At 47.5% G+C, this 22843-nt stretch overlaps 1 protein-coding gene across 1 annotated transcript; it reads right to left on the minus strand.

Annotated features, from left to right (window-relative positions):
- Window positions 1-640: 640 nt before the first annotated feature.
- Window positions 641-22512, minus strand: LOC128727622 (uncharacterized). Its single transcript, XM_053821551.1, has 11 exons — window positions 22492-22512; window positions 16151-16680; window positions 14903-15016; window positions 14443-14607; window positions 9498-9708; window positions 9170-9406; window positions 8896-9077; window positions 7326-7527; window positions 7062-7187; window positions 6827-6969; window positions 641-2663 (listed from the first exon to the last, which is right to left on the minus strand). Exons 1-11 carry the CDS (start codon window positions 22510-22512, stop codon window positions 641-643), a joined length of 3954 nt encoding a protein of 1317 aa, XP_053677526.1.
- Between the last annotated feature and the right edge of the window lie 331 nt (window positions 22513-22843).

Raw genomic sequence — 22843 nt, forward strand, 5'->3', positions numbered from 1 at the left:
ACCTGGAATGGGGTCACGCCATGCGGGAATGTCCTTGCGCTGAAAGGGTCGCCCATCGATAGGGGCTTTAAGAGGGACTATATGTTTGGAAGTGAACAACTCTGACTATAAAGTACTGCAAAGTGCATGATGCACGGTCTAGCAAATGGAAACGTATTGAAATGCCCGTTAGAGTGACCGGTTACCTTGGTATTTGAATGCATTTTGTTTGCTTTGAACAGCCTACACTAACAAAGATCTGCTTTCTGTCCTATTGGTCCTACTTGACGTAGGCTGACGGGATCGACCATAGGGCTGGTATTCTTCTGAATTGTTAAAACTGAATCAATTTTTTCTATCCACGGGGCGCTATGAATCTACTGCATTTGCGAACTACCTTTGCCACCTGGCAGCGGCTGAACGGACTACAACTACTTCGTAGCTGTCCATCGTGTTTGAAACAAAAATCGTCAGTTGGAACGGTAAACTATGCTTCACATAACTGCTTCTATTAAAAGTGCCCTGTTTTGTTCGGTATCTTTCAGTATTGTGGTTGCTAATGCCAGTCATTTAGGCGCACCTAAAGCAACACCTCGGCCTGCGCAGTCCCGCTAAAGTCGTCGGAAAAGCGACAAGGACGCCCCGTGAGTTCCAGATATTATCACAACATTTGTTCGGACTCGGTCGGCGAGATCGGTGACAACTCCATCCCATCCAGCAGGGGTGTTTTCTCTTCATTACCGAACTCATCGCTGCCAGTCGCATCATCCAGGTACTGTCGGACGTCCCGGGGGGCGTGTTTGTGTAGCGGGTGATCCGTATTCGGTGGACCCGGAGAAACAGCCCGCTTCGGCACCGGTGACTTGAGCAAGGACGTGTCCGTTGTGCTGACGCTGACTGTGTCCTCGCTGGCGGTGTCTGAGACGTCCGACGTGCAGGTAGCATCCGACGAGAGTGGTTTGGGCTCAAGTTCGAGCGTTCGTCCTTCTGCAGCCGAGGATGTGGAGCCAGCACTGGCCGCACTGCGACACGGACTAGCAGGGCTGTTGGAACGCCCAGTGCCACATGCCCTGAGCGAGCTCTCAGAAGAGAAGTCCTCAATGGACACACTGTCAAGGATAGTGCTGTGTTTGAATCGCGCCAAAGAGAATAGTTGCTGACGGTCCGTTCGGTTTGGACGTTGGCGACTCGTTGAGGTGAGTGATCCTGATGGGGACGATAGGGTTGCTGCCGATGTTGCCACTGATAGAGCTGCAGATGGGCTTCCAGAAGCTACTGGTTCCGGTGTAAGCATGAATCGATCGCAGCTCATCTCACCCACACTACCTCGATCGGACGTAGGCAAATCCTGCGATCCGTGGGGTCTGTGGAACACGCGACTAAGGTCCGAATGTAGCCCAACCGAGAGACTTGGCGCTGAATGGAGCGAATGTGGCTGTTGCTGGTGAACTGTGGGCATGCAGTTGAAAGAGGTCTCGAAAAGACACTCGTTCGATTTGATCAAGTTGCTGCGCCACTGGAGACCACGTTCGCGTGCCGTCGGGACGATCGTGTGTAGGTTTTGGTAGGATGCGTGGTTTTTCCGGGCCGGGGATACCGGTGAAGCCTGATGCTTCGGGGACGGTGTTGCCGGTGGAGCCAGCATCGGTGGTAGCGAAAGCTGAGTCTGCAGAGGTCCTGACGAGCGAGCCTGTCGAGGACGCGAGGTGTCGATGGGCATAAAGGCGGAATCGATGCGTCGTTCTTCCTCGAAGGAGCGGAAAATCTTGCGGTTCGTGTTGCGGATCGATTTACGCGAGGACGTGTACGACATGTCCTCGAACGAGGACACGCGGTACTTCTGCGAGAACACCTCCGTGGTGGCGCATTTCCTCAGGGGCGACAGTGTGTAGCAAAGTGACGAGTTGGTCGTCGACGACGAATGGTTGTTGATCATCAACTTGGGTGGTTCCAGGAATCGCGAGCGATTTGGTGAGATGTCACGGGATGCAATCGAGGGCTCGGTACGGGAACTGCTGACAGCACAGGGACCAGCTGCGTGGTATCCTGACGTACTCTGCGGTAACACTTGCGACTGCGAATGATGATGATGATGATCGTGGCAAGGAGACGACCCCGTCGAATCGATGTACTTCATGTTGGCGATGGACGTTGCAAGATTGTCCATCGGAACCGCTCCCAATGCCGCCTGTTCCGCGAGCAGATCCTCGACGCCTTCATCAATTGGGGAGTTCATGGAGGCAAAACTGCTGAGCTTAAAGCTGGACGCCCTGGAGGACTCCCCGTCCGTCATGGAACCGAACGCGGAGTCTTGCGATGGGTTGCTGAGCCCGAGCATCATCCCGCGCCTGCTGTACTCCATGCGGCGTGATTTGGAGTTCTTGTACGCGGATGATGGGTTGAGGCTGACGGCGCCCGACCCACCCGCTACCGCCCCCACCGACGACGAGCCCGCGCCCGAGCCGGCTCCTTGCGCCTCGTCGATCGAATCTATACGAATGATTGTGTTGTTGTTGCTGTTACTATTGCTGTTGTCGTCCGAGTGGACATTATTGTCACAGTAATGTATCGGCGAGCTCAGTGGGTCGTAATGGCATGGATCGTCGATGCGGGCTGACGCTATAACTATTTCATCTAACAGATCTTCGGAATCACTACTAGACAGATCGGAGGATTCTACATCACTATAAAGAAAGAAGACGGACTCGATACGGATTGGGGGAACGTGGATGAGGGCAGGCCGTACGGGAGCGATATAGATAATTTCACACGAACACGCCGTCCATGCACGCACGCCCACACTCACGCCAGAGAAGCGAAACGTGAGCGAAACGTGAGGAAAAAACAGCAAAACAAAGCACACTACGGAAGGATGGAAAATTTGTGCGATAAAACAAACCGTTGGCTATAATGATGGATGGTCTGGGTCGGCTTGTAAGCGGTATTTTTCCCGCAGTGTTGATCAACTGCCGACTAGTTGGCGCTATTGGTTCGGTGCAGTGATAAGATAAGCTAAGCGAGTTGGCTACACCAAGCAAAGCCTAAGTAGAGGGTACGTATATCTAGTGTGTTACTGAGCGTTAGCTGTATGGTGCGTAAGGATCGATGGACTGTCGAAAGGATGAGAGTTGGCGACGCATTTTTGGAGCGTTTTCTAAGGCTCAATTTAACCACCAAAGCCGTTAGAATTGAGGCCGTATAGCGACTGACAATCGATACTTGTATAAAAGGCACGTCGGATAGACTATGACCGTGCGTTCAATACCAGTATAATGGAGGAAATGCGATAACAACGCGCGCACGCTCAGGTGAACGACGAAAGATAACGTCGTGATAGCAATAATTGTGTCAAGGACTCGGGGCAAGCTATATTGGAGCGCTTTGGGTCGTGCTACTCTCCAGCATTTCGAACGCCAGAGTAAATTGCACTGATTAGCTTTTGCCCGCGGGGCTAATGAGGAAAATGAGTTGATATCTTGTATCGTTATTTATGTTTGTTCGGGGAACTGTTTGCAGTAGAGCGGTTGCTGATATACACCTATTTCGGGAGAGTGGTGGTAGAGTTTAGCAAATGGCTAGGAATATCAAATCGTTGAGCAGTTTGTGAAATGCTTGGCAATACGAGAATATCAAGCAGATTGCAACAAATCTGTAGTTTGTTGTCCTGGTGCCTTTTTTTAAACAGGAAAGGAGTCAAACAGACTAGAAATGCATTGGTTTTTAACGCTTACCTAAAGGAAACGATGACCAGAGGACAGGTTTAAGCTGTACCAGTAAAACAGAGCCGTCTGTTTAGAGATTTGTAGTGGCGATTATTTTCACCTTATATCAACACAGATAGACACAGATGTACATCATTCTAACCCTGTCGCATGGTTGGCACCAGTTATATATATGTATATATTTTGCTCATTGCAAAAAGTTTTGTAGGGTAGTATTTTTTCTTTTTTGCTCAGACTCTGAAGAGATCTACCCTATGGGTTGTTATTTCATCTGTCGATTTGCTATGCGAGCCTCATACATTCGGTAAATGAAATAGCAAGCAACAGCTGGCGAGGGTGTTGCTGGTGTTGATGCGTCAGCATGATTTGCACAAAAAAAACAGAACTTTTCCCTCTCTTGATGGAGGCGCATGGTACATCGATGGAACGGAAAGTATTAATAAAGTATATGAAAAGCACACCCGCACGGAGGCTTCGTTAGGCCAAACGAAACTCAAACTCATCGTAATGAACTTGATGGTAATAGCTGGTGTGCGTGTTCACGAGTGGATCGATCATCGAAGATGCCATCGAAGGATGCGATTCCGTGCCACGGTTGATAATGGCAACCGCAAGAAAACGGGTGGTGTCCGGGTGGCAAACCGGGGTTGAGAAGCGACGTCGAGCGCATTCGGTGGGTTTGGTATTTGTTTTCGTTGGTGTGATTTGTCGATATCGTCCAGAGAAACGTTGGAAGATGGCAGGAGCAAATAATAACACAGAAACAACATAACAGATGCGAACCGAAGTACAACAACGAACTCATGTTTACATTATGTCCCGCAGTGGGGCCACAAGGCAGCTTGGAGGATGAATATGAATGGCGTGATATGGTTGGGAAGATGGATAAAATTTGATGAATCATGAAAAACGCAATTTCGAAGCATTTGCTAGCCTCCGAACGGTCGTGAATCGGTTGACGGATGAATTTTTATTGTATCTTGCTAAACTGTGCAGACGAGCTGTTTTTTGCATTTTTAGATGGGAACGAAGAGAAACTGGCTATGAATGTGTTTGTAACAAACACAACAATAAGCTACTTAGTTTCCATTGCTCTTGGTATGGAAATAAGAGCGAGAATCGTTTGAAATCTATTATAAGTACTATGTGAAAAAAAATATAAAAAAATTACCATCTAGTACACAAAGTTGAAAACAAACAACAGCACGAGAAGGATGCAAACGCAACGGAAAATAAACGAAAATCAAAATGACAATCTCATGCCGATGTTATGCCGTGGTTCGTGTGTTGCGTGAAGCTATAGGGCGCGTTTGTGGCTTGGGAGCAGTAGAAATGGTGCACCACATGTCGAAGAAAATCGAAATTGGATCTGGGAGCGTGTGGAGAAGGCGATCATTGAGGAAAAAATTGGGTTTCTTCCGCTTGTAGTCGCGTGCTAATTTGCTTCGCGCTCAAAACGAACCAACGAATCTACTCTACAAGTGTCAGTTTGTGTGTCTGCGTGTGGGTGTAAATGAGTGTGTCGAGATGCATCAATGCATTCAACGGCTACTTGGTCATTCCGCAACAGTACTGATGCATCTGAGCTGAAACGTCTGCGAAAAGCCTCCAGGACAGCTCGGACGGGATGCAAGAAAAACTCGAGAAAAATGCCAGCAAACGGAAAAGGAAAAGGCAACCGAATGGAGAGAAAACAAAACCGAACAAAGCACGCAACCGAACCGGAAAAGAAGCGACCAGTGTGTTCCTCAACGGGCTGGTGAAATGGATGAACTGGTCAATGCTTTCTGCGTTCGCTTGCATTTTGTGGCATTTTAATTTTTACTTACTGTCGATCATCATACATATTGCCTTGGGAAGCGCATCGTCGGGGTGTCCTACCTGGCGCAAATTGGGCTAGATGGAAGGATGGGTAGAGAGATTCGGTTTTGGGAGCAAGAAGCATTGCAATCGAATCCTTTCGGAGGGACTAACATCGTAACGGTATTTCTTTCCCACTGAGTAATACTTGATCTGATCTTTGCTTCAAGATGTATGTTTGCTTTCTATTTGCTTTCTAGCTTGTTACATGGTTGGAAAACCAAATGCTTTCGCATTGGCGAGTGGAATGCTTGACAAATAAAGGAAAATCATAAACACTCATTTAGGAAGAAGTATAAAATAGAGCCCGTATTCAAGCTAGTCGCTCTATTGGAGACTGGGCTAAGCACTGGAAACTACTATCTCTCTATCAGGCGCTGCACTTCTTCACTTGCACGAGGGATGCATCATGCGAATGTGATGAAGGCTCTTCAAGCGGTCGATAAATTAGAAAGGATTCACATCGTTTTCTGCTTGCTTTACATTAAACAAGACGACCGGGGGAGGAGCGCGGTTCGTGTTGGAGGGGGAATTTGTTTTGGTGGTTTTGTATTGTAGTTGTAGTACGTAGTACGTAGACACAGTTGTTGGCATAACATCGGATGATAAAGACATATAACGGATAACGGTTACATATTAGAATTGCGCAAGAGCATGGCTGAAGGTTGAGATAATTGCTCGGTCTTACATGAGGTGCATGAATCGAAACAATGCAATGGAACAGATAAGACACACTCAAACACGCGGTTGGCCACTAATTGGCGAAAGAAAAATGCAATGGTCGCCGTTGGTAGAATGCTAAGGCTGCCTCGTGAAAGACATTCGCGCGCGAATACATTTATGCTGGACAACATGAGAGATAAAAAATCAAAAAATGTCCCAAAAGCAAAACAATCCTGCAATGTCCTTGCAAAGTGACGCTCAAAACTAAAATCTACTACACAAACAGTTTGGGCGATGAGCGGTGTCTTGATGAGGATATGAATGAATGAGCGAAAGGATGAATTCTCCTGTCAGTGAGATGAGCTGTCATCATCATCGTCTTCGTCGTGGTCGCTTGCTTGGGTGTGATTGTACGTGTGTGAATGAGAGAAATAGAGAGAAAGAGACAGAAACAGAGAGGGAGAAAAGGTGAAGAGAAAGTGTCGTGATAATGAGGCGACATGAAGTGAGAGAATGCGTTGGTGGAGTAGTTGGTCATGAGGATGATGATGATGATGAAAAGCGGAGCAGAGAGCAGCAGTAGCTAGACAGAGACTACACACCCGGTTTTCCGATCTCGTGGGGTCGATGGTGGTGTGCACGGTGAGCTGCCCTCACTGTACGATGTGCTAAGGATGGCTCCTTGGCGACGTCGGACCGCATTCAGTAAGCTCAAGGTGGAGCTGCTCAAACCGTGTTTGAAGGACTGCAAGAGGTAGAAGAGCAAACCGACGGGTGGCCCAGATGCGACACATAAAAATTGGTTCCAATTAAAAGCGAGAAGCACACGATACGTACAGGCACACATGTTCCTCGCATTTCTCTTAAATCGATATTGCGGAAAATATCACAGAGCACGAGCTCCTCCACCGTCGGGTAGCGGCCATCCGGTGACTCGAAGATCATCTGCAGAACATCTACGACCTGTTCGTGTGATGAAAAAGAAATGGAAGGCAAACATTGAGGAGTTGGTTTACTTTAGCTTCATGTTCAAGAGTTTCTTAAAGGATAAAGTATGCGGCTGCTATGCACCAAGAATGTCAGTTTCCGGTCTCTTCTTACCTGTGGGTATCGCTCGAGATCAAGCTGATAGTGTCCAGGAGTAGGCTGCGGTGATGTCAGCTCGTATCCGGCGCACATTTCGAATAGCAGGTGACCGAAGCAGATAACATCAATGTTGTCGATGTCTGGCGCGGACTGAGCCCAAACGACGGCGTTCACGCGCGAGTTCAACCCAAGCAGTCCGTTCTCCAAGCCGGAAAGTCTAGCAAAGTGAAAAACCATATCTATTATTGCACATACGGTTTGAAATTCGTAATTGAAATAATTGCCAGCCATCTTGGAGCACTTGACTATACGCTTTGTGTTTTCTCATGTTCAGTGAAATTTTCAAAATAGAGTCAAAATGTTTATCAACACCATTGAAGGATCGTTAGGAAGCTACTATGGGATTCCAATACTCGTGTAGAGTGTTGCGTCGATTCAATGGTGGTTCTCCCACCTAAATGTGGAGGTGTCCGAGGGTGACAAGTTTCATCCATCACTGCTTAGTCTTGGGTGAAGTATACCGGTACCACAATAAACATTCCTCCCGCTGAGAGACACCATTGTCATCATGACTTGTGACCTTTTTTCTATGTCTCCGAACCGCACGTATGTCCGGAAGGGTCGAAACTGTAGCTCCATTGGTCCATTCTTTTTTTTGTTTGCCATATTTTTCCAGTCCTGGGCGCTGTTCGTTCGAAACCGCTACGAGAGGCACCTTCGCGGACCAATGGGTTGACCATTTGTGTGCTTTTTTATTCAGCCTCTAATGCCGGGAGCTTCATTTGTCAAACTCATTTCCGAGAAATGCGCGGGAAGAGTAGAATGCAGAGAAACGGTTCGAGGTTCGACGTTGAATGCATTGAAAGTCACATTAACGTCACCATAATGTGTCACCGTTCGCTGTCCGACACGGCGTGCGAGTAGTCTGAAACCGGTCATGCTCGGAAGTTTCCCATTCCAGCTGGAAATACGACCCATTCGGGTCGGCGCGCATAAAAGGGCACGTGAAAAACCCACGCGCACGTGTGTGTGGTGGCATTTCAGCACTTGAATAGATCACTTCCTGGCGCACGGACATACGGACCGACAAATGAACGGACGGACATGGCTACGAAGTACGTGCTGGTCACACCAGAATGGACCAACTCCGGAAGCACAGTGTGGTACGATGTCATGTCGGTTCGGACAATGTACGGTGAGGTGGTTTGGGGCCTCGACCGCAGCTCAGGTCACGGCGATGCGAAGTGCATTGAACTTTGTTTGATTTGAAAAGTTTTTCAATCGCAGCCGGATTGAAAGGATCAGGTACACGCCAACTCGCCTGATTGCAATGGTCTCAAACGGGATTTGGTTGCACTTTACGTTGCATTAAGTGAAATTATTATGGATTGCTTTCGACTTCAAGTTGTTACTTTCGGTACGATATACTCGCTCTTTTTTTGACGTAAAAACATTACTAAGAAAGCCATTGCAAGTGAATGAGGTTCGCTAGATAATGTAGCCTCGTCAGGGTAGGTGCCGTCTTAGTTGCTGCTCATTCCACAATTTATAATGTGTCAATATTTGCATTTGAACTGAAACTTACCGGGCGACTCCATTCTGCAGGATGACGTTGCCACTGTGCAGGTGACCGTGCGAGGGAATGCCGCGCTCGCGAAGAAACAACAGTGCTTCCAGAATCTGCCGCCCGAGTCGCTGCACTTGCGACAAAGGCAAACAGGTGGACTTTCGCGTGTACTTGCGACTCCACGGTTCGTTCCATTGAGACTGCTCGACCGAGAGCGAAAGAGAGAAAGAGAGAAAAGCGACAATCGTTACTGCTTCTGCACGCCGGATCCTGCAGCGTTCGGTGTTGGCACCTTGTAGATGAGATCCTTGAGACTGCCGCGGGGATTGAATGGCATCACGAGGCTGGTGTACTGGTGTGAATCGGAGGGGAAAAAACCTAGATCTAGTACCGGGTAGATGTACGGATGCTGCAGCGAGCCGAGCAGCTCCATCAGCACTCCCTGGGGACATTCAGACGGCGGCAATTCTTCTAAGGCAATACAATCGGGAGGTAATGGTAGCAGTGTCATGAGCCGATCGGTGCGTATCTGTGGATAGATGCAGAACGTCGTAGTGGGTGGGACACCTGCGATTATTGGGCCTGCTCAAAAAAGGCCCGGACCTAACAGGATGACGTACCGTGCAGTCGTTCAGTAGGAACCAGTGCTTATTCGAGCGCGATCCGATGTCATCTAGGTGTGCGATGGACTCGTATCGGCCACCCGTGTTCTGCAACCATTCCTGGGACGCGGCGTATGCCCGCTCCCGAGCCGCTCGCTCCCTTGGACTGCGATCTGGAGCCCCTATTCCACTGTCCAGGGCCGTATACTGCTGGTAGCGCACGCTGTGTCTGCGTGAAGGGAAACAAAAAAGAGAAAAAAACATGGACAAAGACCACGATAGCGGTTAGTATAGACTAGTTAATGTACGGTAGGGTCCAGTCTTCCTTTTCCCTCCCACGTTCCCTACACCCAGTTTCCCAGCCCATTTAGCCACCACAACCACAACGTTTTTCCCAACAGCACTATACGATCACTAATGTATGGGTTTTGGAGAAGAAAAACTAAATGGAAACGCTATTGAGAGTGAGAGAGAGAGAGAGAGATAAAGAGAGAAAGAAATACAACATATCGAAATATCGAACGCAACAACACCGGAACACGACTATACAAACCTGTAGCTGTTGGCTTTTTTTTTTTGCTCGTTTGCCTCCAACTGTGTGGCAAACCTGGCGCCTAGCCGCCTCTAGGGTATACTAATCGTGCGAGCTAATTTGACGCTAGTCAACGGGCTATCGGGCACTTGTATGTACAGAAAATGATGAGCTTGAGCTAGGCGATAAGTTGCATTGGAACGGCTACATTCGACACCGCTGGACCGGGCAGGAAAGACGGACCGGGAGGGAGATCTCAAACGGGCATCGATTTGACCATCGATTGCGATACGACAACGCGTATGTACAGACTGCTGACAAGGCACATGGCTTCACCCATGGACGGAAAACTCCTCAACCCCAGTTTTGAGCGAAACACCGAGCCACGTGCTCACACGTGGGTCCGCTGGTGACATGGCGGTACGTGGATTCTTACACGGTGGTTGGCTAGTGCTAATCGGTAGATACGGCACTCATTGCCCAGGTTACCTTGGCCCACGTGGACACTTGTGGCGGCACAAAGCGCTCTAATCGCATTAGTGTCCGCCAACATACGCTCACTGCATGGGACAATGACCAGGCGCCTCCATCGATATCAATGAGGTTTCCCTTGCCTGGGAGGATTGACCTGGGCAATTGCCGGTTTTTGGTAACATAAACAAAATAACGTGTCTGAAGTAATATGGAGATGCATCCCATAAATGGACGGTCTAGGAGAATCACCTTTAACACTATAACTTCCGGCAAATGGCAAATGTATTTCGTATTATTTGTTGGTCATGCAAACGAATTCGATTTGTTGGCTGATGATGAGCTGAGGTATACCGACAGGACATTGCATACAAACGGGTAAACATTGAAACAGATTACGTTAAGAAATGAATGTACATCGAAACGCTCGTCAAGGGGCAAGAACATCATCGGACAAAGAAAAGGGTGAACAATGTGGTTATGCCAAGCAAAGATTGAAACATATTGATAGCAAGGACACATTCATTTCGCAAATCAGCAATCCGTCAAAGGCGACACAAAAGATGCATGTCTGTAGCAAGAAAAAGGAATTCTAAATAATAGAGAATAAGCAAGATGGGATCTGGAATGAGAGAGGCATTGAGAGAGAAGAAGAGAGAGAGTGAGTGAGAGTGATTGAGCGCAGTGAAGAGTAAATGCATAGGTAGAACGATACGCGTTTCGTCGGGCAGTAGCGTGTATCGCCAGTCCAGTAGATTAAGATCGAGTGAAATAAATGCCAAGACCAATGGCTGCCATGCCAACATGGTGGCACGGTGTAACTGACAGATGGGGTAAAAGTTTTCCACTAAATTGATAACGGTAATTTTCTTTCCCGCATTGGGAATGTAAAGGAAAGCGTGACCTTCAAGTCACTTGTCAGCTGAATCAGCAACGGGCGGCTGTGTGGATGGCATGGCAGAACATAAATAGCTCAAGCGAAAAGATTAGCACGAAAGTTACTCCGAGTGGTAATGTAATATTCACACACTTGGCTGCCGCATTCATAGTGCCTGGATTTCTTCTGGAGTGGTTTTATTCCCCATTATGCTAGAGTGAGTTTCATCTAGCAGAAAAACGGACACTAGTTAGAAAAATAAAGAATTCCAGGCGTTATTTCTTGCTGTGATTCTCCACCAGTGAATGGATAAAGAATGCAACGGATTCAGAACCATTAAGCCTTTCATTTCTGAAGGATAGCGAATGAAGGAATCAAATAAGGAATGTGGATGGCCTTATCGAGGAGAGCGGCGCGAATGACAGCAACACAAGGCGAAAGCTGAGCGCTGAATTTTAATTACTTTCCGTTTCTATCCAGTGCATTTTATGACAATGCAATAAGTAGTCATCACTATTTGCTAAAAACAAAAGAGGGTAAATGCAAAAGTAAAACTCAAACAATCAGAAAAAGAGAGCAAACAAAACTAGTATAGATGCTAGACGGCTATCGCAGATTGAGCTAGAGATGATAAAACGAGTTTAATTCAAAAAGATGTGAAGCGAAAATGATAGCGATAGATAGTAGAGGCTTGTAAAACGTAACATGACAGCAGATGGAGAAGAAAAGAACGAGCAACGCAAGGAGAAAATTGATGAAAAAAGACACGTAAGCTCGATGGTGTCCATAATGGAAGCGACCGGGAAATGGGAGAACGTCAATGAATCGTCATTGGAGCAAATAATTTAAACAAATAGCACTCCATTATCGAATTGCATCCGGCTTGGATACTTCGTGGGTTCGATTTCGTGCTCAAATTGTGCTTATTTTAGTTAAACTGTGGCTGTTCGCGTGTGTGCAGTATGTTGTGTGTGGAGTAGAAATATACCAACAGTTTGGTATATCATTGACAGTATTTACGTGAACGTGGTGTAGTTTTTGACAAGTCAATTGACAATTGGACGATGGCTATCAACTCCTTTGACGCCTACTCCAATCTTGTGTAGACTAGGAATTTGGAATCGATTGGATTGGGACCACAAATCGGTGGGCTAGTTTATTGTCTTTTCATTTTTGGCTTATTTTACAATTGTTTTTCGTTGTTGGAGGTATTATTACTTATATTACTTATTGTTGATTAATTGCACTTTTTCTTTGCCACGTGTAGTTGTGATTTTTTGTATGTTTATGAGTTTTTTTGTCACTAATTGTGAGAGAGAGAGAGAGAGTAGAGTAGTAGTTCTGTTTTCTAAAATTGCTTGCTTTTTGAATTTAGTTCGTACATTTTCTGTTTCAATTATGGAGTGAGGCAAGTTGAATATAAAAGAAGAAAACAAAATGTCGTTTTCTATCCAAATTGTAAAAAGTGGTCATCAATACGGGACGAAAAAGAATAGGAGGAAGATAAACAGGAAGACAGTGGGAAAATGAGAGAAGAGAAGAGAAATAGATGATTACTGATAAGATTAAGAAGATAATGTAAAGTAAAATAGAGATACTACTGATTGTTCAGGGCAGATGAACAGGTAACAAACACGAAAATGAATAGGAACAATGATATAAAACGAAATGTTTTCTGATGGATTGGCGAGCGTAATGAAACTTTTCATCTATCCAGCCACGCTCGAGTGCAAGAATTCTTTTCTCGTCGGTGCAGTCGTGTTTCAACTCAGAGCTGCGAGATTTATTAGATGTCACCGGGATGGAAACGGATCGTGCCTCATGGCCGCAAAGCACGAAGCAACTTTTTGCGGCGATAACGTTTCTCTTTTATACCCTTTTTTTACCATTTTACTCTGAAACAATTGTTAAGGAAAAGCTACCACATCTGTTGAAGTTTTTGTGAGATGTTTCAAGATTTACACGAAGCAAAAAATATAGGTCCAAGATGGAGGCCAATGATGGTGGCAAATAAGCGCGAATCCCAATTAGCATGAAGTACTAGTCGTTGACCCCTTTTCAGACGATCCTTTCGGTTACCGGAGCAAGTGCGAGAAATGACTTCCGTTCTTTCCCAGAAAATTTGAAGTGCTTGCTAACAAATTTGAGCCTGAATCTATTTGAGCTATTTATGATTCGCTTAAGCGTAAACCAAGTCAGTTTTCTTCCGCTAGTCACTGGCTCACACTCGAGCGGCTGGATGGAGCTCGTGCTAATTTCTTTCGGCAACCAAAATTTTGTACAGATTGTTCTAATCATTGCTAGGTTTTTATAAATCAACGCTATTCTAGTAAAGTAGAGGATTTCAAAGTTGTTTTAAAATTTAGAACCATATTGAATTACAAGAAAATAACTCTAGTATCTTACATTTCATATGGATAAATGGTAAAAATAACAAATAAAGAAAGTGAGAATGATATTCAGAGAGTTGAAGAAAGAAAGGCACAACGTATAGAAAAAGAAAACGGTAACTGAACTATGCACGACTAAACACGGGCACTTGACCTGAGGTCCTTTGGCTGTACGTCTGTCTCGTAGCTCTAGGGAATGTAAATGCTTATCGAATGATTTATCTATTTTGCTCAGCAAAGCAACACTCTAGGAATGGGTGTTATGTATGTAATGTGTATGTGTGTAATGTGAATTATGCTAAGGAAAAGGAGGATAGGTAAAAAGGAAAAGCATTTGATTTGAAAAGTCAAAACTAACGATAGCTTAGGTATATTTTTTGGTTGATAAATTTTGAACAATTTTCATCCGTAAACTGCTTCTCTCTCATGGACGGAAAAAGGGACATGGAGACGAGGAGGAATGTGTAACCATGTATGAGTAGACTGTGCATGTATACATTCAAATGCAGATACGTAACATTAACCAACAATGAAGTAAATTGATAAAGTGGCTACTATATTGGTAGAGGGTACAGTTGAACAATTGTTGTAGCGGTATTAGTGGTAGTAGTAGTAGTGGTAGCAGTAGTAGAAGAAGGTAGTAGGTAGCATGAAGAAGTAGTAGGTATGGAGTAGTATGAAGGGCATAGAAACCTTGTCGGCGACTCGTTCTCTTTAGCCGCGCTTGTGCTATCCTGCAGCAGGCTCCGGCTGAACAGGAACTTAGCCAGCGAGTCGAGCTTGGCGCTGACCAGCGGCGATCGTTCGGAATGTTCGGTTTCGGAGTTGTTGTCGTGCTCGGAACTGATCGATCTACCCCTGAAAGACGAAGAGCAGAGTGGAGCGAATGATAAGCGAATGGCAAGGACTCGAGGACTCAAGGACTGCGAGTTCAAGTCGGAAGGATGAGCCTGAGGCAAGGGACTGAAATTATGAGACGCAAAGGGCGAGAAACAATTAAGCAGGCCAACGGCCACGAACAAAAGACAATTCAGGAGTCAGGCTCTTTGTCTAGGGAAAAGCTGTAGCTAGGGAAAAAAGGACTTGAGGAAACCAGGTCCAAAGCTTGGCATTTGCATAAGTTGGGAGGCGGACGGTTAGAACATTGAATTACCTGAATAGCATGCGCTTGTTGGCCGCAGTGAGAGGCGGTTCGGCTCGCGGCTCCTGAAACTCGGCCGCCGACTGGGCACGTCTCATTTTTCTCTTCTTCCGTCGGTAACTCGACCTAGGAAAGGTTATTATGTGCGGGCGCGTGTATGTGTGTAGATTTTTCATCGTCATTTCGATCAAGGCCAGGCGCATGCACAGGCAGAACGAGGGAAGCGTGTGTGGGTGGTTTTTTTTTTATTTTCGATTCGCAACATTAGTCGGGAAATTAGCCAGGAAAGATGCAATCGAATGCAACCGCGTGAAAAAGTGCGGATATAACAGATGGCGCAAACAGTCGCGGTAACGATGCAACAAGGAGCAGGAAGCGGAAATGAGAAGAAACGAAAGGGACGGATGGAGAGAGAGAGAGAGAGAAAGAAAAGGAAGAGAAAATGAAAGCAAACGCAATTTTAGTTTTAATAAGCTTCGTGCGAGCGTTGTGCCATGTTGTCAAGGTCTCCGGGGGAGGTGGTGGTGGTTGCAGGGTTGCGGCCGAGTGCAAGCTCCTCCCGCAGTGCAGCAGATGCAGTAGATGGAAGAGAGCAGTGGAGGGTCAGAAAAAAGCGGGCATCGTTAGAAAACAAGTTGCGCTATTGTCCTGGAGAAAATGATCGAGCAATCCGTTTTTTCTTCTCTCACCATTGAGTCGGTGTGGATGTGTTTGTGTGTGTAATTGCGATTGACAAATAAAAAGAGGCTCTGAACCGCGTTTAAATCGCTTTTGACCTTAGGCAGGCCTATTTGTGGGGCAGATTTATGACTCTTAGAACATTTGTTCGATGGAGCGATAGAGTGAAGAAGAAAATATGATAATGAGATGAAGTGCACAAAATTAACACAAGCTGCAAGAGAATGCTCAAAAGAGCAAATCATCCTTGGAGTTTTTTATAGATCCGTTTGCTTTAGAGCAGTTTAAATAAAAGATTTTCTGTTGCCCTGCAACCCAAGCCATTCTTTTAGTTCGCTTTCGGAGATTCTCCACCATTTTTATGATGACCGTCGGACTAAACTGTCAAACTGTTAGCTCCGTTCTCCGTTGACTAGCTGAAGGAGCTCAGCTCGGTTGGTCGCAAACGAGCCACACTTTATCGGACACATGGCGAACGGGTTCTACTGCTGCTGCACACGGAAGGACCTGCACCGACACCTGCATCGAAGTGATGGCTCCACCGTTCCGCCACTGGCGCCGACAGGAGGACACAGGACTTACCTCGAGGGTCGTTCCTGACAGAAGCGATCGTGCCCGGTCGTTTCGACCTCCTTCGCCTCCTTATCGTCTGCGCCATTGCGCTTGTTCATCGTGGAGTAAAGATTGAACATCTTGAGCTTGGTCTTTACATTGGTCACCTCGCAAACACGCACTATTATCTTGCGGCTGCTCTTGATCACCGTATTGATTGTCTTGTAGAAGGAAAAGGACACCGGGCCGCCGACCGGCGTGCCGTCCTTGGATGGCTTGCTCGGTGTTTCGAGTCGCGGTGCCACCGGTTGACAAGGCGTTTGGACGTTTTCTGACGGTTTTTCCTGTATTGCCGATAGCTCGTGCTCCTGATGCTCCTGTTGTTGCTGTGGCAACGACGGTGGCAGCGTCGGCGGAGCCTGCTGTTGATCCCTTTGTACCGCACTCGGTTGCTGTGATGGAAGTGATGAATCCGGCGAACGTAGCTTTTGCTGCTGTTCAGGATGAGTTTTCTGATGGTGCGATCTAGCAGATGATGGCTGACGTTTGTTCGTTGTATCCTGCAAGGGTTGGTTGGTAAGGCGGAAAGGACCAAGGGCGAGGGATTTGTAAAGCGTTTCAGAAACACACGTGTCCGAAGTCTTCTACTACGGTACCGTTGAGGAATGGATTCGAATGTGACTTTGGAGTGCGGTGACGTGACGGATTTTCGGGGGAACTTGGGCCTTACTGCACGTGCCAACCGTGCAAGGAAACGTGCGTCTCATCTGTCGACAAACGCGCGTTTTAAACCTGAATCACACTTGCACATAGCGACCGGTGAACATACATCCAGAAACAGCAAGCCGTACTCTGCCGGTGAACCTTTAAAAGTAGCTCCATTTCCTCACCTGGACGTGCCACGTGTTGGCACGAGAAGCCAATGGCACAATGTTGCCGGGTCGCGTTCACCAAGCCGGGAAAAAAGGCGTGCAAGTAAGCGCATTAAGATACCTCCGCCCGCAGACTGTCAGCGACTGAAGGGTCACGTGCCGTCAGTTTGGAGTGGGGTAACAATTAGGGACACCGGGATATGGTATCCTAATGTGTTATGTATTGGTGTGATCCTTGCAAATTGTGCTCTCAGGTTACATTTACCAATTGCACCAATGTAAACCGCTGCATTGCATCGCTACAGGAGGCGCATTCGAAAAAAGGACATTATTTCATATTAAGTGAAAAATAGAAGACTATTACTTCGTTGTAGCCCTATTGGAGCCATTGCATTTCGCTCAACTACCAGCGGAGGTTCATTCTCGCTTGAGAAAGCAACCCTTGTTGGTATATTGCAATGTTGTCCCAAAGCGATGTCTAGGGAAATGGTAAAAACTTGCTCATGTAAAAAACGAAACGGACACTTCCCAATAGAGCTGAACGAGGCAGGTATACCAGAAAATGCCTTCAATCGGTCTTGTACATCGCCTAAATTCCTCCGCTCAGGTACGTTACCATCACTCCATGCACTCGTTACACTTTCAATTCTACTCGCTTCCAGCGCAGAGCCCAGTCTGCCAGTCGATAAAGGGATCGTATCCACAAGCGTGACTTTACCATGCATCACTTTACCATCCAACGTCGGAAGCCACGGATCAACGTTCGACACGGGCTGGAAATGTTCGCCAAGGACGAACCAACGCACTAACGCAACGATGCACTTCCACTCATACACACACACACATCAGGACTGGAACTGTGGAAAGGCTGGCCAAGCGAGTTCGGTGGCTTATTCCGCAATTTCGCGCTGGCACTTTTATGCAAACATTTTCTAAATTCCAACATTCGTTGCCACTTCAGCGCCACACTAGATCGTAGATGGACCGATTTTCTTCGCGCCGCACACACATCAGCCAGCTTGCTTGGCACGCGGAAAAAAGGCACCACCTGTCAACGTCGACGGACGGGACGGATATGACTCGAGCGGTTCGCCCAGTGAAGCCAACTCGCTGCCGTGGCCCTTTTTGGGCGTGGGTGGTGCCGAGAACGTGTGCGTGTTGATGCGCCGAGCAAACAAGCTTTTCCACCCACCCGATGTAATGGATGAGGAGGATGAGGAGGAAGAGGAGGAGGAGAAGTTCTACGGTGTCCGTGGAACAGGCGCCTCGGGGAAGGTGCCGGTCCTTTTGCCTTGCTGGTGTGGGGGTTTACAGTGTTTCAGTTTCGCGGCGTTTGCCGATGCCAATTAATCATGTCACCAATTTGCAGTCAATTTGCTGACTTCGATTTGGACGCCACGGGACTGCGACATCGACGTGGACATCGGAACTGGGCAGGGATTAGGCACACTGTGAGCTTCCGATGTAAAATTACACGAAACGAGTTAAAATGTTCTGGCTCAGAAATGCTACTGTAGCCGTTTGGGAAGGCAAAAACGGATCCATCCACCTCCGGAGGGCAATTTCAACCTTTGCCATTTAGCAAAGTTGAAGTAGAACGCTGCCACGTCCAAGAACGCCGGTGCGTAGGCCGCGCTGGGTTTCGCATTCCGCGAAGAAACGATCGTAGCACGCTCCGGAGAAACGGCCCGGGCACACATCGACATCGGGGCGGCATTTTCTTATTTCGGTTGATGTGTTTGTGTTCGCGAAAAGTGCCAGCCCGTTCTTGGAGGATAATTTTTCACGGTCCGCCTGGGCCTACGCTCGAGCCTACGTGGGTGGGAAATGAGAGCAAGCAGCGTAACCATGAAAGTGAGCGAGATGAACGAACAAGCGGATCCGGGCCGTTAGAGCCCAAAGCAGCTGCGAAGGATGCGCGCGGATGTCCAGGCACATAGGAGCTGTCACTGAGTTGGATTCATTATTCGGAACCGTGGGCCCAGTCGCAGGGTAGGCTTCTTAGGCACCATTTTCCCGGGGCACCTTTCGGAGTGTGTTTGGTCGAGCGAGCGATCGAGAGAGAGAGAGAGAGAGTGAAGGAAAGCGAAGACGGAATGCGAGATGTAGGGAACTAGATGACCAAAGAATGACACTTTGATGGAAACCCAGCACCAGCACCCGGGCTGCATTCCATCAAACGGCTTCGGCTGTTGGGAGGTTTGAGTTATGAATTTTTAAAATTTCATTTCACCAACACCCATTGAGATTTAGCGCACGGCCGGTCTCGTGTCACAGCGGCCTGGCACCACGAACCGTAAACCGTTTTATGTTTCCGTTTGTTCCCGTCGAAAGCCCATCAACAAGTGGAGCATGTCAGGACCGTTTTCCGGCCGCTGGACTGCCCTTCGATTCGTTCGGACCGCTTTGAACGATGCGCCCACATCACTACGCCGATCGTTCGCAGAAGTTTCGCCCGGGTGAACACGAGCGTTTCGAACCATTTCAGGGCGCAGCAGATAGCGCTGGCACAAAAGTGGACGTGAAATGTCAAAATTAAAATTTCCAAACAAAAAACAAACCCTTCGAAAGCCCTCCGGGAAAGCGAAGGTCCTACGCACGCAGAAACGCTTCGGAAAATGAGGCGGGCTAGAGAGCGTTGTAATTTTTCCAGCTGCGTTACTTTCGGTGTGTGGTTTTTCTCCCGCAGCGGGATGGAAGCTTTGCAAGGCTAGCGAGGCGCAACCGACGTAAGTTTGCCCGTGGTGGAAAGGAATTGCGTTCGAGAAACGCTGGTTACCCTTTGACCTTTTGCTCTGGCCGAACCCAGCGAAGTGGGCGAGCTGGGAAAGGTTGAGTGTGGATCTCAAGGGAGGAAAATGTCGGCAAATGCATCGCCGCTTGGGTGGTCTACAAAGTGAGTCTTCGTAGGGGGATTTGGTGGTCCCTCTAGAGAAAGACGCCGTGGGTCGAATAGTCGTTGGAAAATTGTGCCTTGGTGCTTCGGCGCAGCCAACCGCAAAGATAAGCCTCCCCCGAAAGGCGTCGACATAAATCTTGCTCGGTTTTGCGAGAGCCCTTTTTCGCCTGAATGTACGGAACGAAGAAGAACAAAAAATGATTCTACAAACCACGACCAGCTAGCCGTGGTTCTTCGACCGGATAACGATAGCAATCCCTCATTGAAAGTCGCTTATCCACATCCGCTCGAAAAAGCTAGGCCCGGTTTCAAGTGCCGTGGTTTCTTGCCGACCCCCCGGTAGGCCTAGAAGTGTCATCGTGGCAAACAAATCCGGGTGCCGAATAAGGATGTTCGGTGGTGCATGTACAATAAATCGTGTACGTTTGCAAGCACACGTACACGAAGGAGTTTTATCGCAACTGCTAGAATGCAAGATGAATACTTTTGGAGCAAATGTGCAACTTGAAATTGGGATATCATTCGAAAGTAGAAGGCGTTTTTTGTGTACGGAAAAAACCCTGCAGTTCAAGACGCCATCGTGGAATAATTCTATCGATTTACTATTCGAAAGGTGATAGTTTCTTTAGTGTTCGATGCTACAGCCTTTGCGATGTAACAACCAGGTCAAGTGTAATGTCGTCGTTAAAAACTCGTTACCGCACTACAAAAGGCGTTCCATCATCGCAACCGGCAGGCGCACTTTAATAGAGCCACAAAGAGACTCGGGGGGTTTTCCGGGAAAACAAACCCTTTTTCTGGTGGATCTGCAAACAAATGGGTAAAGCGGGCACCCCTAAATGCCACAACCGCAACGATCTCGGGGGACACCGTGTTTGAGTTGTTTCATGTGGGTGGCTTACCAGCCCGGCTCAGGTTCAACCGTAGGCCCTTGGGCACGTGGGCTCGTAGGTTCTTCGATAGTTTATTTGCCTGAAAAAGTGCTCCGGAACTAACCACAACAGGACTGTTGGAACGTCAGGGCTCCGGGTGGGTCGAGATAATCTAAAATCAATTTCGATCGGTTACAAAATAATCAATCATCCTTTTTCCTTCCGATACTCGGGGAAAGCAAAAAGTAACGGTTGCCCTTCAGGCGAACGAGCATAGTGCAAGCGGGAAGGCAGCGTTTCAGAATGAAGGTTGGTTTTCAGGCCTCCAGCACTCCTTTCAATCCTTCTGCCGGACTCCCGTAAACTACCGGGCGCGATTCATTACCGGAAAGGATGGATTAAAAATAAACATGGAAATATGGAGCCGGTGGCAAAGAGATCCGGCCGAATAGAGGAACATGAGCCCAAACGGAATGGAAAAAGCTGAACCACCAGTGGCACCACTGGCATTTGCGTGTCCTTTTTTACAGCCTTTCCACCATCCTGTCAGTTCTTCCGGATCGGCTTCCCGCCAACGTTCCAGGACCTTTTTTGGCTATCCGAGTGTGTACGTGTATTTGGTTGGTTTCTTTGTCTCATTTTTGGTCTGTCGAATAATTGTATCGTTTGCCAGAAAAGCCCTACTAGAGAGGGCCGTGGGATTCATTTGATATACCGTGTGGTCTTTTTTTGCATACTATTGAGCCGTATTTGGGGGAAGAACGCGTTTTTGACGCTTGCCTTCGCTTTTCTGGCCTTTCCCTTTCACTCCCTCATTGTTATGCTGTTTTCCAATTTATATTTACTTGCTACTGGCCATGGGCACTCGTCAAGCCGCGTTGGTGGTGTCTAACGAACTGGAAAAGCAAGAAATTGGTGGCGAATGGTAATGCAATGATACCGAAAGGGCGTCGGAAAGGAAGCGAAAAGAGATTACGTTGCCGCTGGCAAGGGATGTAAATTTCATTTGGTATTCGCAACGGAGCCCTGAAATGTGATTTGAATGGGATTGGTCGGGTGTGCGGTGGATTCGATTGAGCACCGAGGGTTAGCCGAAAGCCCTGCCAGAAATAGTTTTGTGTTTCGAGCTGTCACTGTCACTGCGTTCACCTTGCTGGCGTTCTTCGGGTTGCTGGGAGGGCTGTGTTTGATTTGTTGTAAGCGTTTCCTTCCCCGCACGTCCCAGTCGAATACTGCATCACCCACGTGCCTCAGGGAATCGATTGTTACAGCACCATTTACCAGCCCTCGCCCAGCTCAGCTTGTCAGACATGACTACGGTACCGGTGTTCGTGCCGGTTGCAACATTTTATGCTGCTCAGCCCCAAGGGTCGAAAAAAAAAACAAAAAAAAAAGAGTACAACCAATCCCTCCACAAGCACGTGGCCCTGCCCCGGCTGTTGATACACTGTTTGTGGCATATTTTTGCACAATTCACCATACACTGCATTTCATTACATTGCACTCGATGTGCACACTTGGCACGATGCTCTGGTCGTGCGCAAAGTTTGTTGGTTCGTCGTCGTCCACATGCGAGGTGCGCTTTTTCCCGCTACTCCCTGGCGCACACACACACACGCAGCCGACGTATGTGCATGCTGTAAACATTCCCGGGTGGCCCCATGCTTGCTATGCGAGCAGAATGTTCCGTTTTTTAAAGCCTTTGCTGCTTGGCTGTGCCATATTTACCTGCATCGTTTTATCCAACATGAAATCACAGCCACAGCGCCGAATATGATGATACCGACCGTACACCAGAGTGCACCCTAGGGGTGGAAGAGAGCGAGAGGGGAGAATAAACGGAGAGCAATTTAATCAAAGTCGTAGAATACAAGAAAAAAAAACCTTAGCTTGTTTGGGGACATTGGGGCGAATATGGGTGGCAGCGACTTTTCCGCTACGTAATTTTGCTGTTCGAAGGGATCAAAATCCTCGATATGTTGCACACATAGACACACGTTTTACTTACCCAGTATCAAGAGTGGAGGAAAAAAAGGGCTAAAGCCAACAACCAAGGTGATGCGTGTGCATGTCCGCACTT

This window comes from Anopheles nili, chromosome 3 (genome assembly GCF_943737925.1).
Source record: "Anopheles nili chromosome 3, idAnoNiliSN_F5_01, whole genome shotgun sequence".
Taxonomy (NCBI): Eukaryota; Metazoa; Arthropoda; class Insecta; order Diptera; family Culicidae; genus Anopheles; species Anopheles nili.

Bases quoted from the DNA above. Each gene is read 5' to 3' on its own strand.
- LOC128727622 (XM_053821551.1), bottom strand. From the start codon at position 22,512: ATGTTGGATAAAACGATGCAG. The intron at 9,078-9,169 runs GTGCCAACACCG...TCGGTCGAGCAG, and splicing joins TCAAGGATCTCATCTACAAG to TCTCAATGGAACGAACCGTG. The intron at 7,528-8,895 runs GTAAGTTTCAGT...TCACTTTGCTAG, and splicing joins CTGCAGAATGGAGTCGCCCG to ACTTTCCGGCTTGGAGAACG.